Source organism: Cydia strobilella, chromosome 15 (assembly GCF_947568885.1).
Source record: "Cydia strobilella chromosome 15, ilCydStro3.1, whole genome shotgun sequence".
Lineage (NCBI taxonomy): Eukaryota > Metazoa > Arthropoda > Insecta > Lepidoptera > Tortricidae > Cydia > Cydia strobilella.
Window position 1 is genome coordinate 8,909,838 of NC_086055.1, and position 26,089 is coordinate 8,935,926.

At 37.5% G+C, this 26,089-nt stretch overlaps 3 protein-coding genes across 3 annotated transcripts; 2 read left to right on the forward strand and 1 right to left on the reverse strand.

Moving 5' to 3' along the window:
* Window positions 1-740: 740 nt before the first annotated feature.
* On the reverse strand, window positions 741-5,934 carry LOC134747997 (uncharacterized). The gene is made up of 5 exons (XM_063682694.1): window positions 5,546-5,934; window positions 5,225-5,379; window positions 3,875-3,953; window positions 2,193-2,399; window positions 741-1,514 (listed from the first exon to the last, which is right to left on the reverse strand). The coding sequence occupies exons 1-5, from the start codon at window positions 5,849-5,851 to the stop codon at window positions 1,419-1,421; spliced, it is 843 nt and encodes a 280-aa protein (XP_063538764.1). The 5' UTR covers window positions 5,852-5,934; the 3' UTR covers window positions 741-1,418.
* A 920-nt stretch (window positions 5,935-6,854) lies between these two features.
* On the forward strand, window positions 6,855-16,852 carry LOC134747988 (GATOR complex protein NPRL3). The gene is made up of 10 exons (XM_063682680.1): window positions 6,855-7,252; window positions 7,864-8,076; window positions 8,735-8,829; window positions 9,420-9,630; window positions 10,327-10,613; window positions 11,039-11,203; window positions 11,336-11,531; window positions 12,341-12,941; window positions 14,037-14,230; window positions 15,028-16,852. Exons 1-10 carry the CDS (start codon window positions 7,054-7,056, stop codon window positions 15,180-15,182), a joined length of 2,316 nt encoding a protein of 771 aa, XP_063538750.1. The 5' UTR covers window positions 6,855-7,053; the 3' UTR covers window positions 15,183-16,852.
* Window positions 16,853-19,997: 3,145 nt separating this feature from the next.
* Window positions 19,998-23,733, forward strand: LOC134747982 (motile sperm domain-containing protein 1-like). Its single transcript, XM_063682664.1, has 4 exons — window positions 19,998-20,184; window positions 20,258-20,421; window positions 20,721-20,884; window positions 21,842-23,733. Exons 1-4 carry the CDS (start codon window positions 20,064-20,066, stop codon window positions 22,029-22,031), a joined length of 639 nt encoding a protein of 212 aa, XP_063538734.1. The 5' UTR covers window positions 19,998-20,063; the 3' UTR covers window positions 22,032-23,733.
* Window positions 23,734-26,089: the final 2,356 nt, after the last annotated feature.

Here is a 26,089-nt window from a genome sequence, read left to right on the forward strand (position 1 = left end):
CCCAATTTGAACAAGAGGCCGCGAACACACGCCCCCATTACCCCATTCGATGAATATTCCACGGGCCTTAGAGCGTTTTCACATTGTCCGATCCGATATCGTACGTAGGATCCTATATCCCAGTTTTAATTTTTTTTTTTAAACAAATATTATCGGGACAACAGCTGACGAGGGGCTCCGACATGGGTGAATTTATCGGAAGCGCCTTTCCAATATCGGATGTCGGAAGGCGGCTATGACAAAAACAGCTGCAGGAGAGGGCCATTGGCATTAAGTCCGCCATTGGCATTAAGTCCGCCTTTTTGCGTAATTTATCGTTTTTTAGTAATAATGATTTATCAAATGCATAAATAAATATAGAGAAGCACATACATCACACATTTTACTTCCTTCCGACATCCGATATCGGATCGGACAATGTGAAAACGCTCTTAGTTGATATACCTACAGCGGAATCCGTTTATTATGACTCCGCTTATACTGACCAACCGCTTACTATGACGTAATTACTGTGCGAAGTTTGGTTTTCATATAAAGTTCTTTGTGACATAGTCGGAGAAGATGACTTCGCTTATACGACCTATCAATCCTATTCTCATGAAAATATGCCTGGTTATACTGAAACATTCGCTGGTTTTCGTGGCCGTCCCCACGTCTTTCCCTGCGAGGACGTTTGGTGCGTGCATGGCGTGTATAGTCTTTAGATTTCAAGCTGGCCCTTACGGCTAACTCTTTGCCTATTGTAAGTAACACCGCACGTGCTACTTACCTGCATAAAAAACAGTTCGGTCACTTTAACTGGTTATTGAATTACAAATCGTGTAGAAATTGCAATCTTATCTTTCACAACAAATTTGGAAAAATTACCAAAAATAAGAAGTTAATCAACTATGTTTTACATGACATCCGCTTAGTATGACGTGTTTGTCACTTCCCTTCGATGTCATTATATGCGGATTCTACTATAGTTATGCTACTTCAAAACTAAAATCCCTGACGAGAATCCACTCTGATTATTACGATCTTATCACACGATTCAGTCCTATGTATAGACCGGCGCGATTTTAAATGACACGGAATAGTAAACTTTATTAGAATGTGCTAAAAATCTTTTAATACTGTGGCTATGGACGGCTGTGGGGAGTAAGGAGAATGGCCATGTTGTATGCTTATTCACATAATGATAATGGCGCTTCACAATTTTGGATACTAAAGGTATCCCTGCTTTCCAACCAAACATGTTAGATGCCTGTCTTCCCCACATTGGCCTTAGCCACTAGTACAAGACCTAATGTAAATAATTCCACGCAATTTGAGAAAAGAATATCTTTCATAACCTTTTACGGTGTAACGGTACCGGTTCGTGGCTAGTCGATGAACACGAGTTGTCCATCAAGAAGTGCGTCGTCGCGCTGTTGTTATATGGAGTCGTAGCTGTTGGGGTCGGGCGACGTGGCGGGACCGGGCCCGCGCGCCGGCAGCTTGAAGCCGTTCAGGGCGAACGCCCAGCCGTCCTGAAACGAAACATTTCAAGTTTTACCATTTGACCGCCAAACACGTCAGCGGACGCGCGCGGCTACAACCCAATATCAACCTTCCAACACAAGATAGGCATGGCGTACAAAGGATTTATAGTGATAAAGGTTGTTGGAATTTGAAGTGGTAGCATTGTGAGATTTGTGAGTGAAGCCTTGGGCGACTTGACTTAGCTTCGAGACTAAAGCGACCTTTTATAGTAGTAAGACAAGAAAACTAATTTCACCTACTAGACTATTTAAAGCGGACGCAATCAATGAATGACTTTTAAAAATGCTTTTAGCAAAATTTTATTAAATTAATCACAATTTATTGTGACTGTGATATTAAGTACTTAGTATCTTCTTTTATCTTGTCTGAACAGTGGCTTTAGTTTAAGTTAAAATACCGACATACATTAGCTTTAGCTTAGATATAACACTTTCAATGCCATGTGCGCCATTTTGAATACAAAATGAACACATCTAGCATGTGACGCTTAACTTCAAACTCGGGTAAATAAATCCATTCGACCCTCTTAGCAAATATCTACCCTATGACCTTTTTCTTAATACCAAAATCGCACAATCTGACAGATGGTTTACCCAAGTCTGAAGTTAAGCGACCCGCATGTCCTTGGAAGTGAATTTGTTAAGAAATTACTAGGCAACTCTCACCTTAACAAGATTCGGCAATTCAGACCAGAACATCAGATTTGGTATAACTTCAATGCCCGTGGCTCCCATCAAGAACTTCTTGGTACAAACTCCGAGGACCAGGTAGAAAATAACAAATGAGAAGAATATGATCAGTAGTGTGGACCCCACAGACCGGCTGGACTCAATTTGTCGAAGACAAGCATTTCTCGAGAAGAAAGCAAGTTCCTGAAATAAAATTATGATTTGGTCGGTTTGGAGTTATGATTTTTTTTTATGAAAATAGTTACACCCTGTTGATAGATATGTGTAAGGATGGATACTATGAATACACTCTTCAACGAGTAGAGTACCATAAAACCACCCCACTCCAAAAGCTCGCAGCTATGGTCCATAATTAGCTCAAATATCTTCATTTAGGTTGCACTATTATTTAAATGTAGTTTAGTTAGTTAGTTTTGCTGGGCATTTTCCGCAACTCGACATACAAATGTGCCCATTTTGCGTGAAACGAGGTAGCGCTACTCTAACCACCCCTTTAAATGTAGTAGTTTTATGGCTAAATATTTTTTTATAAGTGTAAATTGATTGATTGTAAATTCACACAAAACTAAGTAGAAAATTGGTAGGTAAATACTTAATTACGTCTTTAACTTGTGGGCTATATAAGTAAAAGACGCGCCGCATCCCTGGTGCGCCGGGTGCGGGACAGTCCCAACATCATCTTAAGAATGGTAGCGGATAAGCCTGATTGTCCGCTAATGCTACACTGTGCGGGGCTACATTCCCCAATGGGCTCCATACAGTGGTAACGTGTAGGTTAAGTGTGTAGGTTTAGGTATAGGTATAATTGTTATTAGGCTTAGGTACTAACCCTTTTGAAACTGTTTTTTACTAACAAAATGTATGTGTCACAATTACATGAGAATAAATATTACATTTCTAAATAAATTAATGTGCTGTTATAGCAGCGTCAAAAATATAATTATTATCTGTGAAAATTTCAACAATCAAGCTATCACGAGATTGGCGACAGACAGACAGACGGACAGTGGAGTCTTAGTAATAGGGCCCTGATTTTAACCTTTGGGTACGGAACCCTAAAAATTAACAGTTATAGGGACCATCATTTGATGCAAGAGGTATAGTTATATATAACAAAGCCAAGGCCAAATAATTATTAACTAGTATACTAGCTTCTGCATGCAACTTCATTATCAATCATTGATAAAAACTATATCGGGCCTCAAACTTTTTTTTTAATACCACGACGGTGGCAAACAAGCATACGGCCCGCCTGATGGTAAGCAGTCACCGTAGCCTATGAACGCCTGCAACACCAGAGATATTACATGCGCGTTGTCGACCCTTTTAAAACCTGTACACTCCTTTTTTGAAGAGCCCCTGTAGCCCCTTGGGAAAACCTCCGCAGGGAGCTCATTCCACAGCCGAAGCGTCCGCGGGAGGAAATTCCTCTTAAACCGCACAGTACGCGACCATTTAGGTGCTAGGGTGTGAGGATGGACACCCTGCCGATGGCGATCGGTGCGGTGATAGGAAAAAACTATCTCCATACAAAATTTCAACTAAATTGGTTCAGCAGTTTAAAAGTAAAGAGGTAAGAGACAGACAGAATAACTCTTGCATCGCTCAGTTCAATACACTGGATATTTTTTTTAAAGAAATTATCAATAACAACTTACAATTTGATCTGGCTCAGTTGCATCCTTAAAATAGAATTGATCATCAGTTTCGGTACATATCAAATCCACAATTGAGAACCTGAAAAATATATCAGAGATTATTATATATTTACACGGACAATTATTTACTAGTTTTAACTTAAGAGAATTTGAAAAGGTCAAGCTGACAAGTAACATATTATATCAAGCCTCTAAAATTAGAGGCTTGCTTGCAGGAAAATTCCTGCATCAAATAAAACAGGTTATTGCTATTATTCAGTATCAGTCAATTATTAATAAATCTTTGTTAATAAGTAAATACAGGTGATATATCTTCAAACAAATGGTTTCTTTTCATTAATAAATATGTTATATAAAAATAAATAAAAGAATGCTTCCAATGTGATTGGCTTAATAAAACTGGTTATGTTAATATGTTAGCTAAACCAGATAGTTAATGAACTAGTTTAACAAGTACCACTACATGTGTTTAATGAAAGAATTAATATATTATAAAATTGGATTACAACACAATTATTTGCTCTAATGAACACACTTATTGGTTATAGTGGTAGTACACAAATATTTAGAATTAGAAAGACTAATTTGTGGTTTCCGGGCATGTATTAATTGACATTACCACATGACGGTATATAGAGCTCATACTATTTATTAGTTAAATTAACATTTACTTTCATAGTTCTAGGCTTTCTCATAGATATTTTCAATGAAAGCCTTTTTTACAGTACATCTGGTACTCCATTGCGACACCCTGTGCTGTAATAAGACATTACGTAACGACATTGAAAATTTAAAGGGCCATATGTACTGTAAAATATTGTATGATACAAGTGGTAATAGGTAATTGGCATCTCGTGTCAATATAGAACACTCCCTTCAGTCTTCTTTTAAAATTCGCCATTCATTGTGAATTTCCTATTTTTGCACTTGTATTGTAAACTATTTTATTATACTATTTATTATTTTGTTTCATAATTAACACTTTTAATACAATTATTTTTACGAGTCAAACTTGGCTTGATCACTAGTGCAAAAGTATAGATAATTTAATTTATCAATATAAGAACTCCCTAACTACCATTAAATTATGCCTCCTAGAATCCGAGGTCCGGTCATTACAATACAGAACACAGATCAAAATTTTTTTTGGTAAATTTTATGTTGATCTAAATATTTTGAAATATGTCTCACGATAGTTTAAGTTCGATTAATTCTATGTTAATTTCGCTAGAACGGTGTTTCAATCTTTTTCAGAATGCAATTAAGGAGCTTTGGGCCCCTAAAATTGCAACCCACAGATTGAAAAATCCTGAGTCATAAAACATAAAATTATTAATAACTAACACTTACGATGTTTTATTAAAGTACTTGATGTATCTACCATCATTTGAAAACTCAACACCTTCAGCAGTATCATTTGAACTTCCCAAAAATTCAAAAACGTCTCCATATTTAGCCAGCTTGTTTTTAATAGTTCCATTCCAAGTGCTTGTATGCCTACATAGCTGAAAAACAGAATAACGTTCATACAAAACATAAGCTACGTCTTCTAATGCATTCATGGATAGAATAAAGCTTTTCAGAGAACATAAGTTACTGAAATATCGATCGTTCTATTTTCATATACACTATTATTACTTAACAAATGAAGGAATATATTATGGAGCGTACCGACAAAGTTCTATTGCAAGTGGTTCCATTCATAGACGTCGACTGATCAATTGTCAGTAATACGTCGGAGCATGGATGATAATAATAAGTGGTCACCACTATTTCTATGCCATTATTTTTCTCGTCATAAGTGGTCTTCGATGTGTAGACAGAATTCTTCGCAGACGGGGATAAGTCAATACCCGTGCCATTGGGAAATACGCAACTACACGAATTTCTTTTAACGCACTTATCCTGCCCATGTACTGATAGAATAAAAAGTAAAAAAATCGAAAATAAACAAACACTCTTGGATGATACGTCCATTTTGTTGTTTTATACGATATATTACAATTGAAAAGAAAATCGTCACCGAACAGAAAATTAATATTTGATAATCACTTTATTCACTTTTCACTTGTCACTGTCACTACAGAAAAGCTGTCAAAACAAGTGTCAACGTCCACTTCTATACCGTCCATAGTCCACTCCGTAACACTATTCAAGCTATAATAAAGAAACGTGCATATCATAAAATAAGGGTTTTACTAAAATAAACAAAGGCACTTCCTCTAGTTACAAGTTCGTTGATTAGCTCTCTTTAGTATTTTTTAAGGGCCCTCCACACTCGTGCGCGAATCAAGGCGCGAAGCCGCGAGTGTGGAGTCTAATACGCTAATCAGTGAAATCGACTCCACACTCGCGTCCGCGGCTTCGCGCCGCGTAGTATGGAGCGCGCTTTACAATTATGGTAAAAAAAGAGACACATTGCACATAAACGAAATTTCTGTTTTCGATGATCGTGGAATTCCTAGCCTGACCAGGAATATATGATCACGCGCCATGTTGCGGAATTTCATTGAAATTAAATGTTTCATACTAAACTGAACTGTAACTACATACATGAGAATAAACAGCGCCCTCTTGACAATGATCATATATTTTTGGTCGGGCTTTACATGGCTACATGGAAATGCGCCCTAAAGGCCTCTACAGACCTTGCAACAAATCGCAAGCGATTTCAGATAATGGCTGGCTTAGTAGGTGCAATGAATTCAATCGAACGATCAAATGCCGCAATGTAATGCAAATCGCATTCAATATTTTTTTTTATACCACGTCGGTGGCAATCAAGCATACGGCCCGCCTGATGGTAAGCAATGATGCCTTCTTGGTGACTTGTGTAGAGGCCAAAGAATATAATCACTGTTGTATGTCTGTGTCGTCACGTCAGTCGTGTCACTGTCGCACTCGCACTTTACTTTGTGATATACGTCAGTCTGTAGAATTATTTTGATTTTCGTGGAAATAATTACTGTACACTACCCGATAATCCGTCGTCGGTCATTAGTCATTAAAAACTGCTCAGTGTTCCGAGTAAACAGAGTGCCAGTGCCAAGTGTAACTAAAATGTGCAGTAAAGGGCCTGTTCAATCACTCGTTTTTCTTCCACAAGCAGCAATCACTGTTGTTTATGCATTGATTTGTTATCGTAATAACTAGCTGAATACCTGACACATTCTGCGGCCATGGAAGTAAACCCTTTAAACATTTTCTTCGTGAAGTCGGACAGTAAAGGAGATAGGTTGCTGTTCAGATATCCTTACACGTGTGAGAATAGAGATGAAAGTAAGCAGAAGAAATGTGGCCGCCTTAATCCTTATGCAGTAAATTCGGCGGAGGACCTTCTCCAGAATCCACAGTCTCAGACATCTAACATTTGCAAGGGTAAGATAGCATTTAGTATAGAAGGTTACAGTTACTTTTACTTGACCCCTAACAATAACAACTAACACAATTCTGTTTTTTTTTTCGGTATTTCCTTAACTACACTGTAATAATATAGATAGAACATCATTGAAATAACATGGTTCTGACCTTCTAAATAATAAACACTGCTTATCCATTATTCATAATTCATAACATTGAATTTTTTTCACTCCCATTTGTTATGATCGCATTTGATACCACATCAATTAAATATATAAACATATTTAACCCATAACACTAACATGTTTTTATAGTATATACTATCCCGTATCCCCTATTAACAACATTAATGTTTGGAGTAGTTGCAAACCAATGGAACAACATTCCAATTCCAAGCCTAACCTTATTTTCATAAAGTTTCAATACATTCAGAAAATAATGATATAGATAAAATCATTGCATTCAAAGATACATACACATATTATTATTATTTGTACCATGTAATTTTTAATATGTATATTTGTACAATAAAGAGTTTACTACTACTACTACTACTATATTAGGCATGAGTTAAAATATTGCCCACTTTTTTATGTTCAGGTGGTATTAAAAATCTTAACTGCTTTCAGGGCAATTGAGTGGCTTCACAGATGAAATGCTATCCACCCTGTTTGCAGTGAAAGCTGAGCTGTGCAACAGGAAATTTGAACTTAAAGTTAATGATGTGCGGTTTGTGGGGCACCCGACCCTGCTTCCGTACCGGACTAACAAGGATGATACTGCTGCCATGATACTGATTAATATTGTTTTTGCACTTCAAGCATCGGCTAGCCATTCTATTGGTAAGTAACATCTGTTAAAGTTAAGTATAAACCTCTTCTGTGTTCATGGTCAGGTTTCCTTAGACCAGGGGTCTCCAAACCCCGGAGGCCTTCCCGATCCGGCCTGCGGACAACCAGTTCTTGGGATTATCAGCAACCAGACACCACCAAATGGCGCCTGATCATGGCCCGCATGAAAGTTTCTGAGGTGCAATATGGCCCTCGGGTAAAAAAGTTTGGGCATTGTCTTAGACAATGGGATACTTTCATAAGTCTTGCTAATGTTATATAATTTTATCTTCATCATTTGACATATTTTAGAGAGCTTAGATCTCCATTTATAAGGTGTGGTGTGCATTGCTTTTTCATTGTGTGCAGTGCTTTTATTATGTACCTATGTTCAAACTTTTTTAATTAAAAAAAAAATATTTTTATTTTATAAATATACATATATGTAAGTGTCTGAAATGCAGGTCGACACACGAAAATACCTTTTAAAGCAGGCATGCAGTTTTGAAGTGATTAAAAGTTTTATTTTTAATTGGAGCTACATTTTCTTTACACATTGAGCAAAGTTTATTAATTTACACTATAAGCTGGCCAATATATATTAATGGATGTATGATTCAGATTGCAACATGGTATATTATATGTGACGTATAATTATTATTGGTTTCAGTCAAATGTTACTATGATCTAAGTAAAAGACTGGGTAAAGCACTAAGACATGAGGAAAAAAGGTGTTCATATTTAACAGAAGAAATGAAAATTATGGTAAGGTATTTGTTTATTTATTTTGTACTTACAATTATTTAAGAAGGACACAATTATATGTACATATCAAATACAATAACTAAGATATGTTGTTTTAAATGAGCTATTAAATATGTATTATTAATATTATTGTCTATGTTCTTGTTCTTTAAAAATCTACCTTACCCATAAATAGTATTATCTAATGAAAATCGAAAACAAGGCTGTGTTTACAATAATAGATAACAAACAATGCATATAATTATACATGATGTACCTATACATGATGAAGTCACGATAGTAATAACAAATAACAGATAAGGGGGTCAATATCACTCCAGTAGTGGTAGGCTCGCCACACCTCCCACAATATAGGTATAGCAATGTTGAGTAAATTAACTTTTCTTAATCCAAAGTGTATATTTTTTTTTACATTTGTCTACAACAATAATACTGATGTTTAACCCTTTTCTCAGAACTTAATGGATACTGTAACTTTTGTTATGGAACACTAACACGAGAAGGTCCTCCTCCACTTTCTTCAGTAAAGTTACATGTATTAATTTTGGATTTTCGTACTGCAAAGAAGTCCTTTTTTTTGTGTTTTCTAGTTAGCGGCACACGACGAAGTATCAGCGTTAGATAGCGAAAGTAATTCCGGCGAGAATGACGAAGAGGAGGAGAACTCCCGGCACTCCGTCAGTTCCACCACGTACATAGACATGGGGACGGAGTCGCCGCGGTCGGCGTTCCACCTCATACTGCAGCGGAGTTCGCTGGCCAGAGCCATGAAATCGGTGTTTGAGGAGCTGAGCAGTACTGGTTAGTGTCACTTTATTACCACTTAAGTTAAACAACGAGCTATGGAAAGAAGCATACTGAGAATTAACAAAATGCATAAAATTAGAAACGAAACTATAAGAAGCAAAACAAACGTAAAGGATGCGCTCACACAAGCTCTAAAGCTCAAGTGGCAATGGGCAGGACACATCTCAAGGTGTACAGATAACAGATGGACAACATTAACAACAAAATGGAAAGGACCATTACCAGCGAAGAGGAAAACTGGAAGACCTGTCAAACGGTGGACCGATGACATAGTAGAGGTTGCCGGGAAAGACTGGATGTACAATGCCAAACATAGATATTTATGGAAGAAATGGGAGGAGGCCTTTACCCAAACGGGATCCATACCCCAAGAAAGAAGAAAAAATAACAGAAACAACAACAGCATAAAAACATATTTTAACCAAATTTAAAAATAATGGAAAAGAGTATGGAAACAAAGAGGCTATAATAATAATAATAATAAGTTAAACAAGTAAACATACACTGCTGGCCAAAAGTATCAGGAAGTAGGAGGTATTTGATGATACTAAAGGTTGCTTGCACCATACCGTCCGCGACCTTTAAAACGTATTCTAAATTTTATTGTTTTATAGTTGCTGAGGAATATTTAATTAAATGGTTTAACCCGAAAAAAACAACTCACACCTTATCTTTCTTTTCTGTTACCAGGTCTAGTCCAAGTACGGATAAACAAGTGGGTTCTCCTGTCCTTCTGTTTGCCCCACAAGGCCCACCAAATCCACAACAGAGGGCTCATTATAGAGCCCGAAACCATAGACAAATGTTTGCAGAAACTAAAGCCATACCATGGGATGCTTCTTATGGTGAACCCTAATGACTTACTGGCATCAATACCTCTGGATGGAAGCCCGGCGTTGCTGAGGCTTATAAAGTTGTATAGTCCTTTAAAAAGTCTGCAGACTATTGCCATTGAAGCGGATTTGAGTCTTACACAGGTAACGTTTACTAGAATTTTGGATGAGTTAATTATTATCCACAATTCTTATTTTCACTGAACACACTTTTTGGAACATTAGATTAAGAAAGAATATCCATCCATATACGGAATGACGATGCGAACGTAGTTGTAAAGCGGAAGCTCTGGTTGTGTTGTCGTTCTGTCGATCTTACAATAGTCGAGTGAAAGAGCGATTATCGCACTGGAATGCTTTTCTAGAATGGCTAAGTTTACCTAAGCCTTTGACCACCGAAGATGTTAATTGACGCGCGCGGCTACAACCCAATATCAACCTTCGCGCATTGCGACAAGGTTCTCGATGACGCGCCGCACATAATAGGAGTAGCGTTCAAATGCTTAATCAGCTTGACTACAGCTCATATCTAGGCCTTATTCTCCAAGCCTATTATTATTATTTTCCAGGTTTTCCAGCTGACCGGTCACTTAGTGTACTGGGCTAAAGCAACCGTCATATATCCGCTATGCGAAGGAAACGTGTACGTAGTGGCACCATGCGCCAATGTTCACACACATTCGCCGCTGGTCGAAGAGTTCGCCAAGGAGTTCCCCGGCCTGTGTCTGCTGCAGGTATGTCTCTCTCGTCGTAGAAAATATTACAACATGTTCTCTAACAGTTCTACAAAGAACAATAAGCAATACTAATCACTCTCGTTACACATTTTGGCCACACCTCCCTTATTGCACAGTGTAATGTTTCAGATGCTAAGCGAGTTTTCGCTGCCGGCGCCGCTGTGGTACATATCTCGCGGGGGCGTGGGCGGGGGCGGCGGCGGGGGCGGCGGCGGGCAGCGCCTCGGCCGCGTGGTGGCGTGGCTGCTGCGGCGCCGCCTCCTCCTCCAACTGCATACATATGTGCAGTTCAACTCGCCGCACTGGGGGCCCGACACCACCCCAGGTACGAACTTGTCAACGATCAACATATAGCGGCGGGTGCGAGCCTGCCCCGACACAGTCCTAGCGATGATTGCGTACAGACTGGACTGTCCTTACATCATGCACTGTTGTGACAAGCATGTAATTAAGACTGGGATAGTTTAGGGAAGTGTATGCATTGAATTTCTATTGTTTTATTAATACCAATTTTTTCCATTTTAATTTTTTATGACATGTATAAAAACTGATTATGAACCTTGCAGCTTGAAATAAAGGAATTTTATTTTATATTGTTAGGGTTCCGTACCTAAAGGGTAAAAACGGGACCCTATTACTAAGACTCCGCTGTCCGTCTGTCTGTCACCAGGCTGTATCTCATGAACCGTGATAGCTAGACAGTTGAAATTTTCACAGATGATGTATTTCTGTTGCCGCTATAACAACAAATGATCCCAACAAAGGAACCCTAAAAATGATTTTAGGAGAGCTATCGTTTTAAATTAAAGCCTTTGTCCGAACGCAGCTCGCTGAGCATTGAGCGGATGGCCGAGCCCCGAGCGTGCACGGGATCGCTGATATAATTGTTATTGAATTGTTACCTGTAGTTAGTTTTAACAAAAACAAGTAATCAATTAGCTCTATCACCGCAATTTCCGAATATCGTCCACCCAACGAGCTTCCCAAACGATTCTTTTATCCGAAAGCGGCCACCATTCTGTTAACATTAGTCTTATGATATTATATATATATATGTGTTGTTGTTGATTGACTGGTAGAGAAAGCCTCAAGGCGTCAAGTCCGCCGTTTGTACTCTTTCTTTGTTAATTCCAGATGGCAAAGAGTATTTCTGCGAGAAGCACGATGGCTATAACAGATCCTGCAGCGTTTCCTTCTCATCACTAAATCAGATGCAACTGAACGTCCCCGAGCCAGTCGAGCCAAGAGTCAGCTCCAGTACTTTCCCCGACTCAGATGAAGATTATCCCACAGAGAATAACCTTAATCAAACAGACTTCTCACACACGAAACCAATTGTGATAGAATCTGACCATACCAAATTTGGATTTAACGAAGCGGATTCAGCCAACCACAGCTTCGATGACGGCGTAGATGTTGTAGACGGCCTAATAAAAACAAACGGAGAACACGACAAAGACAAGAAGAAACATGGGAATTCTGTCGACAGTGGGATATCTAACAACATTAACGGTGTTCTTACAGAAAATGGTGTTAATGAACCTAAATTAACATCAAGATTATCGAACCTGTCTTTGAAAGACACAGAAAGCACTTTAAACATAAGTAGCGATGAGGACAGATTCGAAAGCGACCATGATGTGTCACCGAGGATGAAGAACGTTAACGGGTACACGAATGGTGTGGAAAAGAAGAATGGGGTATCGCTGAACCTGAAATTACAAAGTGAAATGAGGTAATTTTGTCAGCTGGGGCCTATTTCACCATCTTGATAATTAACTTTAGACACTGACAAGTTCCTGTACATTTCTGGGTGGGTAAGTAACGACGGTACTACCGTCAATGGTTACCTTATTAGACCACCGCAGTAAACGTGGAATTGTAAATGTCAGGCTACAATTGTTAGCATGGTGAAATAGGGGGCTTTTGGCGCATTCATTTTAATTATACATGTATATGTATCAATAATTTATTTTTTTAATTAATTGAAAAGTTAGTTAAGCCATTAACCATTACTGTCATTAAAAAGAGATGTTCAATGAAAAATTAAGGGGCACATGAGTATGAATGATAATTAACACTTATTTTTAACCCTTTAATCCGTAGTGGCAACATAGTTGCCTTCATATTTGAAACAAAAAAAAAACTACAATAGAATAATTACGGTTCGAAATCGAATAACTAGAAAGGAATGTCAAATGGTTAAAGGGTTAATGTAATGGTTAATCATTCCGTGAGAGCGCTGGTGCCCTAGCGGTAAGAATGCGACTTTCAATCCGGAGGTCGCGGGTTTAACCCCGGCTCGTACCAATGAGTTTTTCGGAACTTATGTACGAAATTTCATTTGATATTTAAAACCGCTTTTCGGTGAAGGAAAACATCGCGAGGGTCGGACAAATCCTAATAAGGCCTAGTTTCCCCTCTGGGTCGGAAGGTCAGATGGCAGTCGCTTTCGTAAAAACTAGTGCCTACGTAAATTCTTGGGATTAGTTGTCAAGCGGACCGCGGGCTCCCATGAGTCGTGGCAAAATGCCGAGATAACGCGAGGAAGATTATGATGGTTAATTTCAATCACTCTTGTTTAGATTAGGTGCTTATTTATTGCGACTTAAATCATTTAAAATAATCGTCCACAAAGCAAAATGTTTATGATGACGGAGTCCTTTTCGCAATCCGTCATCATCTCTCTTCTTTCCTCAAGTCCTCTTTGATTAGGTACATTTGTAACCTGTCTCTTTTAAAAATTGCTTACGTCCTTTCTTGGCCTCATTCATACAGTTTATGTTGCGAAACCAAGTGTCAAACTTGAAATGAAATTATTTTGAAACAGCTTTCAGCCGCCGACAGTGTGGAGCGTCCCCGCGAGCTGCGACGTGGTGGACGCCTGTCGGATACCCGCGGAGCCGCCCAGCACCGAGTCTCTATTGGACACGTTCACCCCTGAGGAACGTGCTGCGCTAGCTGACATACCCGCCTCTAAACACACCGATGATCTGCTGCTACTGGCGCAGTTACACAAGAAAGGTAACCACTAAATACCCACTACTGTCAGATACCCACTAAAGTTTATCAAAATCGTCTTTCCGGATACCTACGGCGCTGCCAAGCACCGAGTCTCTATTAGACACGTTTAGCCCTGAGGAACGTGCTGCCCTAGCTGACGTACCCGCCTCTAAACACACGGATGATCTGTTACTACTGGCGCCCACTACCCACCCACACCCACTAAAATGTAAAATGTAGGTATCACCCATTCGCCTTTCGTTTCGTCCTGGTCGAGTTGTCGGATACCCACGGAGCCGCCCAGCATCGAGTCTATTAGACACTCTGATATCTACTTAATAGGCCGCGGGCCAGGAGCATATATCGTCAGTCATCGCCTCCCGATTGATATTGTGTCAGATGATAGTAGACGCTATTTTAAATTTTTAAAAACCGTCAGCCGGTTGTATCGCGGTGGAAAGACCGTCAGCGCTTAACGCTAAACCGCTTATTTTTCACAAGTTTGTGCGATCAGCTGACGTTCTTTCCACCGCGATACAACCGGCTGACGATTTTTTTAATTCACAATAGCATCTAAACTATTTTTTAATTCACAAAGTATCAAACGGGAGGCGATGACTATTTATTTTTACGGTTTCGGTGGCTGCCATTCTTCAACCCACCAACGGAGCGGCAGCTGACGTCCACGAGGGTTCATCATACATAGCCGTTAACCACTATACGAGTTATCGCCCGGGAGGCGATTGGTCATGGAAATCTGTACCTGGCTAGCGGTCTATAATCAACTAACTTTTTTATAACAATTAACTTTGTTACAGGCTACCTACGGGGCGAACAGCATCTCGAAGAAATAATGTTCATGGAGAACGTAACGCGATCACAGCTGATGCAACTACTAGACAAGTTCAAGGATGTGCTCATCACCTTCGAAACTGAGGATCCTGCCGTCGCTATGCTATATCCATACCAATAATAACACATACAATTTGAGTTCTAAGTATGTACAGTTAGAGACCAAGCAACCATAAAAAATACGGATAAATTATACTCTGGTACACCCACTTTGTCAGTAAAAAAGGCAGCAAATTAAAAAAAATAGGCGCGAAGGGCGAAAAATTTGAACTTCGCGAAATTGCCCTTCTGCCGCCATACTATATTGGTAGGGACCAATAATACTTATTTTTTACCACTGGAGCGCCTGCGAGTAGAAATGCATTGCAATATGAACTTAAGTATGTACAGTCAGAATTCAAGTAACCAAAAGTCATCCAGAAATACCTTTGAAACTGAGGATCCTGCCAATACTGTATCTCAACCAATAATACCCATTTTTACCAGCGTCTCTGGAGTAGAATGCATTTCAATTTGAACTCTAAATATATATAGGCAGAGTGCAAACAAACAACTAGGTTCCTTTGAAACTGAATACTATCGTTCCACACAAGCATATGGAATGCATGGCATTGATAGAATTAGAAGCTAAATCAACTATGTTTTACATATTCTAAAGCTGTCTGTAAAAGCATGTTGTCTAAATCCAAGTGTGTATTTGTTAACACGAATGAAAATATTTTGATGATATTAGATATTAAATCAACTGGATAACCTAACAATTGTAACAGAATGACTGATATTAACATTGTTAAAATGTTTAACGTAATTTAACACTTTAGATATTTAGTTGATCTAAATGTAGATATTGTCATGATATAGGTGTTAATATCATAGGCAAAGGAATAAAAGGCGCTAAAATATTGTAGGTACAAATTTGTGTTATAGTCTAAACGGTACCATAATATCGTTAGGTGAAAAGCAAAACTCACTATTTGCAAAAATAATAATTACACAAAAATCAGCCTTGTTTTATTAATATTGCGGTTCACTATTGCTCTGATTTGTAGTAGTAATAGTGAGTTTTGGTTGTCACCTAACGATAGGCTTTGTGGTAACAAACCAACGTACCGTAGTCAAACCTTAACCTTTTCAAAGCCGTGTCAAACCCAAAAGCTGTCACTCGGACGCCACGTCACCGAAGTGTCAAACCTGAAATTGAAGTTTATGCATATGCACGTAGGTCTATGTTGCTCTTTGGGTCTGTGACGGATTAATCCGTCTTTGGTGTTGGACCTGCGGTTCGGATATATCCGTCGTTGGCGTCGTAAAGGTTAAACGCGTAGCAACCATGTTATGTACAGCGTCAATTTACTGTAATAATATTTTACACCATTGGCCATAGAATTCCTTTTTCTATTACATATATATCATCAAAAAGACGTCCACTGCTGGACAAAGGCGTCTCTTGAATTAAAGCCACACAGTACAGTCCTAATTTCAATCAACACTCTTTTGGGTATACCTCGTTGGTGGCCTTCCGAAGCAACGTTAGTCACTTATCGATTTCATAAACAGTAATATACCCGCCAACTGCCAATAAGTTACATTTAAATATTTTGCATTGTTTTTTTTGATTTAATATTAACTAATCCGGGCATTTAATCCTGTGGTTTAGGGTGATTTTGATCAATAATTATTATCTAAACTATAGTCTAATTCTATCTTCTAATAAACCAAAAAATACTATGAGACTGTCATTCTACCAATGAGTGTACATTTTGTATCCATGGAATTATGTCATTGACGGGATTCCACCAGCGTGCGGCACAAGCATTTTTGTACTGAATATGCTTGTGCCGCACACTGGTGGAATCCTGCCTTAAGATCTGAACTAAGTGTTCAGAAAATACGCATTATGTCAGCTAAATTTGGACCTTATTGCAATGGAAATAAGTTACATTATCCATATTAGATAATAATGGCGTTCTCATATTGCTCGATTGGCTAAAAATAGGTGTTTTTGTAGTCCAAAAGTTAATTAAAAATTGTCTAGCTTTATTTATTAATGTAGTTAGGACTATATCCAATTTGGCATGAAAGCTAAATTGATAATCCGAGTCGCAATGTTCCCACTAAGAAATTCAAGAAATATTTTTTAGAACATTGTACTCTTATTGGCTGTTTTAGTCGTAAGTATGATAAGCGAATATTCAGAAATTATAGATAGATCGCTATGTATTTTTGTTGGCATGAAACTATTAAATTTAGTTGGCAGCTTATTATTGTCAAGTTAGAACTACCTGTTTAGTTCGCTTTAATATGTATAATTGGACTTCCGGTTCGAGCGCCATCTTGATAGTTAGCATCGTGATTAATTACTTTGTTTTTTTGCTCATTAATATTGTTTAAAGTGTAATATCGATAGCTTATTATACAGTAAACTAATGTGGTAGTGTGCAGTACATGGAGAATTAATTTTGAAGCGCGTTTAACCACCATCTTGGAGTCAACGGCCGGTAGTCCACGTGCTTCTTGTAAAGTCTAGCTATCGATTTACAAGAGCTAACAAATCACCGTACACTGTCTTGTACAACCGTACAATTTTTGTCGTTTTTAAACCTCTTAATACCTTGATACTGGCGAAATAGTCCCACTGGGCTGAAGCCATAATTTTAAAACAAGAAGAAGATATGTATAATTGTGTAATTATAATAAAATTTATCATACAGAGCTGCAGAAACTAAGCGGGCGAAGAGCTTATAATGATTTGAACAATGATATTACATATAACTAAAGATATGTTATAGACGTTCCAAAATGGAAGCGCTTACCTTGTTACCTTTAGTTGCGCCTAGGCAAGCGAGATATGTGCACGTGCTAATGAGCTCCCGCACAGCGAAAGAGAAACAGCCAAGTTTAACAACGAGTATGACAAATTATTATCAGTTTATTTTCAGTTTAGAGTATGACAAAGATAAATGGAATTTGAAAATAAATAAAAATAACAGATTTCTTCGTAGGTATAGAAATAAATATGGAAGTATTTATTTTGTGATCCTTATGCATAAGTAATGAGTGTAATCATCTATAGTTATATAATATTATTGGATTTGAACACCAAAGAGAATATAATCACTACGTGTTGAACACAACCTTACGCTCAAGTCGCAAGAAGCGAGTACCTACCTACATAACTTGACGCTCATGCAGTGAAATCAAGTGAAAGCGATAAACTTAAACTATAAGTATTATTACTTGCTTCCAACTATATGGTCATGGTTGTAATTTATAACAAAAAAGGAGCAATAAACGGTTCATATTTCTATATGAACCGTTTTTCGACAGATTAGTAAAGTTTGCATTAAAATCCGTTCAGCCGTTTTCATTAGTTGCGCGGTCAAATAAACAAACAAACAGATAAACAGACAAAAATTCTAAAAACTGTTGGAACGTGTTCTGTTATCGATTCTAAGTATCCCCAGCCAATTTTTTTTCTAATTTCTTCCATGTACAGACTTTCGACCCTCTTCCGCTTTATTATATGTAACGGAATTAATCATTTTGAATGCCTTGTTCCGCTTGTTCGCTTAGTTTCTTATACTGCTGGATTAACATAACAACCGATGTGGATTGTTGTGTGGACCGACCATTGTGGATTGTAAACAAAATGTTGCTGATATCACAAGCGCCTAAAGCCTTTTATTTGGATGTAAGTCTTCTCTGTTTTCGTTCTCTCCTAAATTATTTTATTTGTAATAAACATTTTATAGTAAAGGAATCTCGTTTTATTTTAGGGTATAAAAAAGGTGCCTGTGGGCACTCCGCGAACACAGAAAATCGTAATCTCGGTAGATACCAAATGCTCTCTATCACCTGAATGTGCAAAAGCGATATAAATGATGGTCACCGTATGGTCACCGCCGTCGAGCAACACCGGGAAGGGAGACTGCATTCGTACCAATCGTACTGTTTGAACTGTTTCCCCTCTGCCGAAGTATAGGCACAACTACTATATATGGCGGTGCGTGTTGTGACTCGTCCGTACAGAAGAAGATATCGATGTGTGCAAGATTTGTCTTTGACGTGTGTCATTTTTCTATGTATTTGTGCCCATGGAGACTATATAAAGGAGCCAAATCTCTATGTATGAAAAGTGTCCATCAAAAAACAGTAATTAGGCGGCGCCACCATACACCGAAATACTACCAAAAACAACCTACGTAATTTGGTCGGGTTATTTGTTGCCTTATATCATTATATGGTCCCAGAGCCTAACTAGCGCCACCGGAGAGATTAGGAACTATTATTTAAAGCTGAAAGCGGTCACTTTTGCAACAATTCTGCCATAAGAGATTGGCATCCTTTCTATACCATCCATATTTGTGTCGTCATTACTATGGATGGTATAGAAAGGATGCCAATCTCTTATGGCAAAATTGTTGCAAAAGTGACCGCTTTCAGCTTTAAATAATAGTTCCTAATCTCTCCGGTGGCGCTAGTTAGGCTCTGGGACATGAGTATAACATGAACCATATAAGACAACAAATAACCCGACCAAATTACGTAGGTTGTTTTTGGTAGTATTTTGGTGTATGGTGGCGCCGCCTAATTACTGTTTTTTGATGGACACTTTTCATATATAGAGATTTGGCTCCTTTATATAGTCTCCATGAGCCAAATCTCTATGTATGAAAAGTGTCCATCAAAAAACAGTAATTAGGCGGCGCCACCATACACCGAAATACTACCAAAAACAACCTACGTAATTTGGTCGGGTTATTTGTTGCCTTATATAACTAGCGCCACCGGAGAGATTAGGAACTATTATTTAAAGCTGAAAGCGGTCACTTTTGCAACAATTCTGCCATAAGAGATTGGCATCCTTTCTATACCATCCATATAGTAAACAATAAACGAAACGTCAGCTCACCTCGCCTCACGTCACGTCACTCACGTCAGTCATCGGTTCACATTCGGGTGGAATGTTATTTTCGCATTGTGTTCAAAATTAAATAACAAAATGAAGAATTTCCCTGTGTTCGTGTTTCCCGTTTCTCTAGAGTTTTATCTGAGTGCTCGTCATACACACAAACAGTTATTGACTGTTTACAATCCATACGATTTCTCTGTAAATTTTAAAGGTACTAATTGTCCTACGTGCGTGGTATTTTTGTGCCTCGCGAATATAGTTTTAATTCACCTTTGTTGTTTCAGTGCTATGTACTGCTCCGAATAAGTTCACAGTAATCGATCCTGAAGGGTTGATAGCTCCTCAAAGCTGCATTGATATTGTTGTGCGATACACCCAACCATCTGTATTGCATTGCAACACAACAGAGAAGTTTCGAATTACTATGTACGACAGAAATACCCAGCAGGTAAAGACCTATAGTTTACAGTTATAATATTCGGTACGGGGTACAGACTTAGGAGTGGTTCAATATAGCTCTTGTGAAATGATTTTTTTACAGAAGGTATAAATATTTATATACCACCAACAACACATATTTATAAAATAATAAGCACATGTTTAATTCTCACGCCTGGCATGGCTACTAGCATTCACATGTAACCACCAGATATTTTTTATATCAACTTTTTAAATTATCTTCTTCTTCCCGCTAGACCTGTTCCCATTTACTTTATCAACTTTTTAAATTATAAACAATTTTTTTAGGCACTGGGCAAAAGGGATATCCCGACAAAATTATTAGAAGGTGAACCCATAAACCCTAACCTGGAGAGCTTAGGAGACAGTTTCCACCCCCTATCTTCCAGAGTGGTCCCCCAGAAACAGGCAGAAGAACATATGCATGACAAATGCAACCATTCACATCACAGGTACTTTCAGACATTTTAGAATCAAACTAAGCTAACTTTGCACCAACGTCCAATAGCAGTGTGTGACAGTATCACCAGAAACATTTTTGTTTTGAAAATATGATATTTATTGTGGTATTTATATGTGGAAATATGATATCACATCGGTCAGTGCAGCGTTAGTTTTAACAAAAATCAGAGCATAAAGTTTGTTCAGATGAAATACTTTGTGCATTTAGTATTTTAATGCATATATATTAACACATTCGCGGACAGTAAGTGACGTCATGTGTCATAGGAAACAAAAGACTATGCAATGCTATAGCATTCGTGTCCGCGAATGTGTTAATTGAAATTTTAGTGTTTTTAAAAAGGTCTAGTGTAGACACATATTTATTATCCACGATTACAATAGAATATCTTGTGACTGGAAGGTCCTGGGGGTCAGCAATTATAGCATTATGTATGTTTTAAATATAGAGAAATATTTAGTTAGCTGATTATATTGACCAAAAACAATTGATAACTAAATTTACGTCACTATTGATTATGTCATATGTTTATAAGGTACAAGATAACAACAATGTTCACCTGTAATCAACCAATTGAATGAGGTTGTTAACCTGCATTAATTTGTTTTTCAATGAATGAGAATTTGCTAATTAATTGAAATGAGGGCTTTAGCTATCAATTTGGCTGCAAATCAGAAGATATACAGAAAAAAAATCTACGGTAAACTATTGCGGTGCTATGCGATGTAAGCGCCAGTATTTTCCCATGGAGTGTCACATTTTTGTTCTATCAGTCAGTGCAGAGTTAGTTTAGCTTGAGCTGCTTGACTATGTATGTTTGTGTTGTGATCATATACTTAAGAGAGTTTTCATTACATGTGATTTCACTAAACTTAAATTGGAAATAGTCAACTTTACATAGTTAAATATGCAAATTATTTATTTGTTTTACCGTCTCACCTTCCAGAGAACATCAGCCAGTAAATGTAGTGGCAGTAGCAGTGAGCATATGCTGCATTGCGGCACTTCTACTTCCGACCCAACCGGAAACGGTAGTAGAATCACAGTTCCCGGAGTGGCTCCACATTGGATCCAACCTCAAACTAGTGTTTTCTTTCGTCCTAGGGCTTGTCAGTATGCTAGTTTTACGACCATAAGACCTATATTTTAGACGTCCTAAACTTACGTGCTTTAATACTCATATTTTTTTGACCATTTTGAAATCCTGCATGTACAAACTTAAGTATAACAGGGATTGTTTTATTTGTTATTTGCACATTTTTCAAATTATTATACATGCATTCAAAGCATAGTTAATTTTATAATACTTTGTTGAATTCTGTTCTTCAAAATTGTATTCTAAGACCTATAGGATAAATTACTAGGTTTTTTATGTGGCTTTTTTATAATAAAGGACCCTTCTCTGTCCTTATGCTTCATGTGAAATAAGGTCACATGAAGCATAAGGACAGACCTTTCAATCACTAGAAGCATAAGGACCCTTCTGTGCCACATATGATGAAGTGCTCCAAAAAAATTCAAATTTCACTTTCAGATAAAGTCTTATTTACAATTTGGTCTAATCAACGTAAGTGCATTTTGTAGATTAAAGAAATTATTGTGCACATTGAATATTTCCTTTGAAGTACAGTAATCATTAGGGGCATAAATACCTAAGTAAACTTTATACCCACAAAAATATCTAAAACTGCTAAAATTTGTACTAAAACGTTTTTATAGGCTTAGACTGTGTGGGGTCTGTGTAAAGTTGTCCAGAATTCAGGTATTATTTGATTGTGTTGTATTCTTAATTTGTGCAGCTCGTGACTTGTCATTTGAAGGTAATAAATACCTTTTAGAGTTAAACCAAGATAAGTCAGCAACGATTTTGACAGCACACGCAGTGCAAGTGTTATTGTAAACGTCAAACTTCTATGAAATCATAGAGTAACTTAAACGGGGTTATTTCTATCTTTGATGAAATTATGATGTATAAATAACACTTGCACTGCGTACGCTATCAAAATCGCTGCAGACTTTTCTTGGTCTAACTTAGATATATTTTTCTTGTATTGGTGCAATGCTGATATTATTTTGTTTTAGACTTGACATAACTAATCTACTTTAAATTGGTATAAGGTGCTAAGTCTGTAATGTGTGTGATGTGATATTATATTTTTACTGTAATCTTAATTGATTATTTTTTTAAATTTATGACGATACAATGAAATAAGTAGGTAGAGTCAATATATTTCATTTTAAGAGTATTTTGCATTTATATCTAAAAGCGAAGTACTTGCGTATAAATTTTATAAAAAAAAAGTCTTAGAGTTAGACCAAGATAAGTCTGCAACGATATTGATAGCACACACAGACAGTGCAAGTGTTATTTCAAACGTCAAACTTCTATGAAATTGTGACGTATAAATAACACTTGCACTGCGTGTGCTATCAAAATTGTTGCAGACATCTTGGTCTAACTCTATATGCTTACTACAGTGTTAATAGACCTACCAACAACAAAACTTTTCTTTGATTTAGGTCCAAAACGTTTAGCACTTGTTTTGGGTGTTAATAGAGACAAGAATGGGCATAAAAAGTATAAATACTTATGTTGTTTGTCTCAATTTTTTTTTCAAAAGCTGCTCTTACTAATCTATTTAAAAATCCATCCTGTATAGCAGAATTCCATTTCTTTTTAAATGTAATTGCTATTATAAATAATGTACATACGTAAATTATTTTGTATATTGACAGTGTGTGTGTATACTGTATTTTGGGGTGGGGACCATTGTTGTGGAAGCGTATTGATACCAAATAGTATGGCGGTGACATTGAAATAAAGTATTTTAGGCAAAATATATGTTTTATTGTTCAAACAAAACAAATGTTGTTTTAAATCATACTAAGCAGTAATTAGTAAAGGAATATGTAGGTACAACAGAAAATAGATACGTGTGGACATCGGAAAACGAACTACGAAGCGTATACTCAGTATAAAACATTGCAATGTAATACAGTCTAACTGTCCAAATAAAAAACCCTGTACAAGTACATACCTACTTATAGTGCCACGAATGGCTGATATAGTTGAGATCCCATCGTTGTTTTTGCCAAAGGTAAAGAAAGAAAGAAAAAGGAAGAGTACCCAGTCCCAAACACATCTAAAGTTCTTACAAGCGCAACGTATAAACAGTCGTAAGATTACTTTAAACGTAGGCGAGTCAATCTCCAGATTTGTGCCTGCGTCTAAACACCATCAAATCATACTAAATGTATGAAAAGTTTGACGTAGATGAGGCTTAACCGCAGGCGTATAATTTGAGAACGACCCGGGCGTAGGTTGCGCTGTACCGGGGTGAGCATTATACCTATCGATATCCATTAGGCCAAGCAATAAGAAGGTATAGAGGGAATTGCTAGGAACACAATTTTTTTACTTCGTAGCTGTGTTTAGACTAGTTAGGAGATGAACATATCAAAAGTCCCCGACCGTAACCCTGGTGCTGGGGGGCGAGGGGGGTTTGAAGGTTCAATTTTTCGGTTTTTCGACTAGGTATATCTCGGAAACTATGCCTGTGACCATAGAGTAACTTATACTTTTTCCGACTGTATCCATCTATTACGGAGTTATATATATCTATCTTTGCTGTGACTATGCGTCTGAGCGACATGGCCACTTATACAAAATGAAAAGTGATTTAATTTGTTACAAGTTTTAATAGGTCGAGTTTTTTGATATCTTGTGTAGTTTTTGACATATCCGCTCTGGAAGGTTTATTTAGGGCTCTCATTTTTATCTTGATTATCTACATCAGTGAAGCTGCTAGGCCGGGTTTGGTAACGTTTTCGTATAAATCGGGGGCGCTGAATTGATTTATGGTATCAACATTGACACCTTTCCGAAGTAGAAACATTTAAACTTTAAACAAATAACTTTCTCCTCTTCACGCTTAAACCGCTGAACCAATTTAGTTGAAATTTGGCAAATAGATGTTTTAAGTCCCGAGACAGGATATAATATAGTTTGTATCTCAGTAGTTATTACTTTGAAGGTGTGAGATTTGGTGTGAGGGGAATTCAGCTTCTTCGCCGAAGTTGAATTCCTGAGGTTAATACCCAACTTGCAAAAATGTCTTGGACACTGTCACATATAAGAGCAAAAGCATTATAAAGGTTTTATAAGGGTTTTGGTTAAGAATGGACCCCTTAGAAAGGCAAGCGTACAGACGTTTTGGACTATAATAGGAACTAATAAACTTATAAGGATATCCTATAAAAATACATACAAGACCTACTCGTAAAACACGTATAAGGACATTGGCTTACAAGATGCACTTTGTAAGACTAATTACTCTTAGAAAATAGTTATTTGTTATACAAGGGTGCAAAGTTGTATTTTACCCGCGAGTGTAGAATTGAAACACGAGCAAGCGAAAGGATTCTATAGGTGAACCACGAGCGAAGCGAGTGGTTCTAAAATAGAATCCTGAGCGTAGCGAGTGTTTCAACACACGAGAAGTAAAATACATTTGCGCCCGTGTGTAACACAAAACTTTTCACCTCACTATAGCGAGGAAAGTGCAACATCCACAGGCGTTAGATCATCTTCATCACTGGAATCACTCATTTCTATACAATATTATAACAGAAAACTCTGGAAGTTGTGTATTTTTACGCGAGTCGGTGAGAAAAGGTTTTAAGTAAATAATTTGTTGACATTTCTGATGTATGAAATGTCAACGATGCGTTTTGAAATTGCATCGACTCAACTTGTGCGTTCAGAATCATTATAAAAAAACAAACGTTTCTTAAGGAATTTTAAGGTTTATGACTTAAATTCATTAAATAAAGCTAAATTTGGTATTTTTTTTAGCTTCTCAAACCATTTATTTAATGATAATTAATATCGAACGAACCATTATCATGAGCGTTTTACGTTTTGTTATCTGTCAAGCTACTTAAACACGCTCCATCCAAGGTCAAATTACTTTCCCCACTAGTGGATAAAACGCGTTTTTCCCCGCTTGTATTAAAAGGATAAAAGACAACTTTCCGAGCTTGTGAGGGGAAAATATCTATTCTTTAAAGCGCATCTTACAAGGGCATTGTTCTTTATAGTATCTTAGTTAAATACAGGGTAAGGGTTCTGCTCTTACTAAAGCATGTTATATTGCTGAAAAACAACATAAAAGTAAGTGTATTTGTTCTTGAC

Coding starts and splice junctions, on each gene's coding strand:
- LOC134747997 (XM_063682694.1), bottom strand. CDS start 5,851: ATGGACGTATCATCCAAGAGTGTTTGTTTATTTTCGATTTTTTTACTT. Junction 2,400..3,874: donor CAACTGAGCCAGATCAAATT/GTAAGTTGTTAT, acceptor ATTTTATTTCAG/GAACTTGCTTTCTTCTCGAG. Junction 1,515..2,192: donor AATTGCCGAATCTTGTTAAG/GTGAGAGTTGCC, acceptor GTTTCGTTTCAG/GACGGCTGGGCGTTCGCCCT.
- LOC134747988 (XM_063682680.1), top strand. CDS start 7,054: ATGGAAGTAAACCCTTTAAACATTTTCTTCGTGAAGTCGGACAGTAAA. Junction 8,830..9,419: donor CAGAAGAAATGAAAATTATG/GTAAGGTATTTG, acceptor TGTGTTTTCTAG/TTAGCGGCACACGACGAAGT. Junction 11,204..11,335: donor CCGGCCTGTGTCTGCTGCAG/GTATGTCTCTCT, acceptor GTAATGTTTCAG/ATGCTAAGCGAGTTTTCGCT.
- LOC134747982 (XM_063682664.1), top strand. CDS start 20,064: ATGAAGAATTTCCCTGTGTTCGTGTTTCCCGTTTCTCTAGAGTTTTAT. Junction 20,422..20,720: donor ACGACAGAAATACCCAGCAG/GTAAAGACCTAT, acceptor CAATTTTTTTAG/GCACTGGGCAAAAGGGATAT. Junction 20,885..21,841: donor TGCAACCATTCACATCACAG/GTACTTTCAGAC, acceptor CTCACCTTCCAG/AGAACATCAGCCAGTAAATG.